This window comes from Hyla sarda, chromosome 5 (assembly GCF_029499605.1).
Source record: "Hyla sarda isolate aHylSar1 chromosome 5, aHylSar1.hap1, whole genome shotgun sequence".
NCBI lineage: Eukaryota > Metazoa > Chordata > Amphibia > Anura > Hylidae > Hyla > Hyla sarda.
In genome coordinates, this window is record NC_079193.1 from 300,552,090 (window position 1) to 300,558,089 (window position 6,000).

A 6,000-nucleotide genomic window follows, 5' to 3' on the forward strand; every position below is an offset into this window, starting at 1 on the left:
CTATAACTTTTTTATTTTTCCACGTACAGGGCGGTATGAGGACTAATTTTTTGTGCCGTGATCTGAAGTCTTTATCGGTATGATTTTTGTTTTGATCGGACTTTTTGATCACTTTTTATTCATTTTTTAATGGTATAAAAAGTGACCAAAAATGCGCTTTTTTTTACTTTGGAATTTTTTTGCGCGTACGCCATTGACCAAACGGTTTAATTAATTATATATTTTTATAGTTCGGACATTTACGCACGCGGCGATACCACATATGTTTATTTTTATATTTTTTTACACTGTTTTATTTTTTTTATGGGAAAAGGGGGGGATTCAAACTTTTATTAGGGAAGGAGTTAAATGACCTTTATTAACACTTTTTTTTTACATTTTTTTTGCAGTGTTATAGGTCCCATAGGGACCTATAACACTGCACACACTGATCTTTTACACAGATCACAGGCGTGTATTAACACGCCTGTGATCAGTGTTATCGGCGCTTGACTGCTCGTGCCTGGATCTCAGGCACAGAGCAGTCATTCGCCGATCGGACACCGAGGAGGCAGGTAAGGGCCCTCCCGGTGTCCTGTCAACTGTTCGGGACGCCGCGATTTCACCGCGGCGGTCCCGAACAGCCCGACTGAGCAGCCGGGTCACTTTCACTTTCACTTTAGAAGCGGCAGTCAGCTTTGACCGCCGCTTCTAAAGGGTCAATACCGCACATCGCTGCGATCGGCAATGTGTGGTATTAGCCGCGGGTCCCGGCCGTTGATGAGCGCCGGGACCGACGCGATATGATGCGGGATCGCGGCGCGATCCCGCTTCATATCGCGGGAGCCGGCGCAGGACGGAAATATATGTCCTGCGTCGTTAAGGGGTTAAAGGGGTACTCCAGTGGCCAGTGTTCCGACTGCGTTGGGAACTTTTAGTTCCAAACGCTGTGCGAGGGCTGCGGGGGTCGGCCATGAGGGGGCGTGGCCGACCCCTGCAGTGCGTGCACAGCGTTCAGAACTAAATGTTCCGAATACAGCCGGAACACTGGCCAGTGGAATACCTCATTAAAATAAAATAAAAAATGTTTATTCAGAAAATAAATAGATAAAACGATAATGGCCCAGATTTATCAAACTGTGTGAGAGAAAAAGTGGAGAGATTTTTCCACAGCAACCAATCACAGTTCAGCTTTCACTTTACCAGAGCTCGTTAGCTGAGCTGTGATTGGTGGCTGTGGAAAGATCCCTCCACTTTTTCTTTCACACAGTTTGATAAATCTGGGCCAATATTCTTTATCAGTATCTAATTTGAATTATTATTATTAAATATATTATTATACAATATTATATTATCTATTATTAAATATAGGTGATAACACATTACCTTTAAAGGGTTACGTTGTCCCTAGACATCTTAACCTCTATCAAAAGGATAAGATGTCTAAGTGTGCCTACTGTATCTTCGATCTGCATTTATTCACCTGTATAGCAGCTGTATCAAAAGTAAGGAAAAAATGGTTTCCTATAAATCCCGGCTTTAGAGGTATTATTTTTCCGGGGCCTTAGTACGAATTAAAGCTTTATTGAAGTAGTGGTTAGTGGGACTATACATCTAAATATAGGGTTACACCACTTCTGCCATGTGACATTACAACCCTCATCATTTTATATTCAGTTATCCACTTCACCCCCACCAACCACATTTCTCACACCCTCTGTCTTTCAAAATAAGTCAGGACAGACTCATACAGACTCCTGTCTTGGAAAATAACAACCTCCTGATCACTTACAGGAAACAAATCCATTCTAGTGGAGCTCGCGAATATTCGCAATGCGAATTTTATTCGCGAATATCGCATATTCGCGAATATTCGCGAATATAGCACTATATATTCGTAATTACGAATATTCGTTTTTTTTTATTTATTTTTTTCACAGTACACATCACAGTGATCATCCCTCTCTGCTTCCAGCTTGTGTGGTGTAAAGAAGGCTCTAATACTACTGTGTGAGACTGGGGCGCGAATTTTCGCATATGCAAAAATTTGCATATGCTAATGTTCGCATATGCGAATTGTCCCTTATGCTAATTTTCGCATGCGCGAATATTCGTATATGCGAAAATAAAACGAGAATATTACGAATATGCGAATATTCGCGAATATATGACGAATATTCGTCCATATATTCACGAATATTCATGAATTCGAATATGGCCTATGCCGCTCAACACTATCCATTACTAAAGGGCATTATCCATTAAACAATGGTCACATTACAGAGCAGTAGTCAAGCTCTAATATTGAAATGTAAAGTGTAAAAAAGAAATCTCAGAAATCATAACTACAGGGGGCAGTATTTGTTTACACTCGCAGACTTGACGTATGTTCACTGTAAGGGTGCATTCGCACCACGTTTTGCAGTTACGGTCACCGGATCTGGCTGGGAAATGTGAAAATCAGGCGCTCCCGTATCCCAGCCAGACCCGGCCCGTATCTCATTAATTTGAATGAGCCGACCGGAGTCAGATAGTGACTCCGGTCGGCTCAATTTTTTCTCTGTATGATATCCCAGCCGGATCCAGTGACCGTAACTGCAAAACGTGGTGTGAACCTGTCCATAGAACGTTAATAATTGTCATTTATAGTCAGCCTTATTGATGGATATTTTCATCATCAATGTATTCAAATATGTGAAACAATGTTTTATAAAGATTATGTTAGGGTTTGTATAGATGTGGTGGAATGACAGGGAGCCACACTACAACTACATTTCAAAACTGCATTAAAATAATGACTTGCTGCAAATATTTTTTTTCCTTTTGTCTTTTTTATTATTATTATTATTATTATTATTATTTTTTTTTTATCAGCTTCAGAGTGATGTTCACAGTTCTTCATGTGGGATTCATATCTCCCATGCCTCTCTAATTCTGTTGGACAGATATACAGTGGTCCCTCAACATACGATGGTAATCCGTTCCAACCGGACCATCGTTTGTTGAAACCATCGTATGTTGAGGGATCCGTGCAATGTAAAGTATAGGACAATGGTCTACAACCTGCGGCCCTCCAGATGTTGCAAAACTACAACTCCCAGCATGCCCGGACAGCCAACGGCTGTCTGGGCATGCTGGGTGTTGTAGTTTTGCAACAAGACCACAGGTATAGGAAGTTGTACTCACGTGTCCCCGCCGCTCTGGACTGTCACCACTCGTCACCACTGCCCTGGATGTCGCCCTCCATCGCTGTCGCCGCGTCCCCGGGGTGTCCCCAACGCTCCGGCAAGGCCTCTGCTTCTCCGGCATCATCGCTCTACATCCTCGCTCTACGTCGCCGCCATCACGCCGCTACGCACGCCGTTCCTATTGGATGACGGGACGGCGTGCGCAGCGACGTGATGACGACGATGGAGAGTGCCGACGATGCAGGGGATCCCGAAGAGGACGCGCCGGAGCCCCGAGGACAGCTAAGTGATCGTCAGCGGACCACACGGGGCACCGTAAACGGCTATCCGGTGGCAGCTGAAGCAGTCTGCGCTGCGGGATAGCCGTTTATGCGATGGCCCCGACATACAAAAGCATCATATGTTGATGCTGCCTTCAACATACCATGGCCTCTGAGAGGCCATCGCATGTTGAAATGGTCGTATGTCGGGGCCATCGTAGGTCGGGGGGTCACTGTACCTCTTATTCTTTACAGGATCTGTGGATTGTAACTAGCACTGGGGGCTGGGACATATATGGAGAGATTAGTGCATAAGAACTTATACAGTGCATCTAATTCAATACGAAACTGTAAAAATCTCTTTAAATTGAGCTCCCTCTTACCAGTGGCTGAAGATGAATGCTGAGTATAGGGTTGCAGGAGAAGTAGCGCTGATGTGCACAGGGCACAGGGCACAGGGCACTAGGTAAGCCAAGATGAAAAGGTCCACATGTGCCCATCTGTGCAGGTGTTCAGCCACCTAAATCATTAGGGTATATAATATTGGGTATAATTTGGGGCACTTGCTCACAGGCTGACCGATGATGGGTTGTGCAGGCATTTCCTGCATGGTAGTATAACTTATATAACATATTCATTATGTGAATTATACAGGTTGTAGTTTAAAGTTAACAAACCATATAAACCCTGCACACGTCACTTGTTTGAACCATTAACTCAGCCAAACATCATCCCAAATGGATACTCAGGAGAACAATAAAATGCTTTCATTACCTCACTTCAGTGTGGTATTTGGGGGACACAAGCCGAATAGGGAGTTTGTGGTTGGTGAGATTCTATATTTGTAACAAGGGTGTACGAGGGTGTACGTACCATAGTGGCAGATCATGTAGCTGCTATGGGGCCCATGGAGAGAGAGGACCCAACTCCAGTTGGTCCAATTCCTTTTTCTATTGGTAAACACTGCATAACTTCTCTCTCTGGTTTTCTAGATAGAGTGGGGTATTTACCAATGGGTCATGTACCAGACCTCTCTGTCCTGGGGAAAAATCAGACACCACTGCAGAGTGTCGGAGGCTAGGACCACCACCAACTGAGATTCATGAGACGTATGAAGATATAGACATATAGACATATGGACATTGCATTATTTGCACATACTGTTAGCTGAAAGCACCTGTCATTGATAGTGCTTTATTCCAGTTACTTGTTATCCTTATGGTTTTTTAGTTTTTATGCAATTTTGCAACTCTTGTGGTTTTTTGATTTTACGCAGTGCACTTTGTGGAAAAAATGACAGATTCTCTTTATTCTTTGGGTCAATACAATTAAAATGGTACCCAACTAATACAATGTTTCTATTGATGTCCTAAAATTGCTCAGAATTGCCCTATAATGACCCCTAAAGCTTTTTTGTTTTTCATTATACTGTACAGGGCTGCCTAAGGGTTAATTTTTGGTGCCATAAAGTTTTTTTCAGTAACATTTTATTTTTTTAAGATGGGAATTTTTGATCACTTGTTATACATTTTTTTCTGATGTAAGATGTGACCAAGAATTAGCACTTCTGTCTATTATTATTTTTTTTACATTTACGCTGTTCATTGTGCGGGATCATAAACATTGTAACTTGATAGTTTGGACTTCGGCGGTAGGACCGCGCGGCACTGCGCCGTCACCATTGACAGCTATGCAGTGTTCACGTTCTTCCGTGCAAAGAATGAACATGTTCTTTCTTTGCGCTGAACAATTTTAGCGGCGGAATTGTCCGCCGCTGAAATTCCGCAGTGTGAATGGGTCTCGTGGAAAGCCATTCACACTGATGTTTATGTTCACAGCACGTAATTCCATTTGCAGAATTCCGCTGACGGAATTCCGCGGGAATTACGTAGTGTGAACATACCCTAAGTCTACAAGCAAGCTACAGTCACAGCTTAGTCAGTCTCAAGTCAAGTCAAGTCAGTCACTGTCATCTAATATCAAGTCAGAGTGGCCTTCACTAAAATTGTCCAAATCTACTTCTAGTCCCAGCAAGTTAAGGTCTCTGAAGTTACAGGTCACCTCCGTGGCCTGGCTGAACTGTGTAGACTGTTCCATCTGTCACTCAGTAAAGCTACCATTGTCCGTATCTTGGCGTCTGCGTCATTATTGCCCCTGTGCCTAGCCCAGGATCTAGTATACCTTCGGGTGATATTGAGGATAAACCACACCCTGGCATCACGAATACATTGGGTTAATGCCATCTGCCCCAGGGTAATTCCATCTGCCCTGCATCACACCCTCTACCACATATTTATTAACATAATAGAAACAGATGAGAAAACAAGAACACATTTCAGTATCTGGTTCTGATCAGTAAAAGAAAAGTCTTTGAAGGGGTTAAAATAACTCGGGCGAAATAGCACGATATAGAGAAAAGGTAAATAAAAAAATAAAAAAAAGAAAGGAATCGCAGGATTTCATGGAATCTGAAATGCCAATTAATGTATATATTGTTATGGGCTGGTTTGCCAGGACTTGATATGTCCGCTGCCTGCAACGAGCCGGCGCAACGTGACCTTGTGACTCCGCCC

General features: G+C 43.1%; 1 protein-coding gene across 1 annotated transcript in view; it reads right to left on the minus strand.

The window, feature by feature from the left end:
* ARMC1 (armadillo repeat containing 1) overlaps positions 1–4,037 on the minus strand; it is a 75,286-nt gene extending 71,249 nt beyond the window's left edge. The window contains exon 1 of the mRNA XM_056523011.1: positions 3,999–4,037. Coding sequence (XP_056378986.1) covers positions 3,999–4,037 — 39 coding nt within the window. The remainder of the gene's footprint in view (positions 1–3,998) is intronic.
* Positions 4,038–6,000: the final 1,963 nt, after the last annotated feature.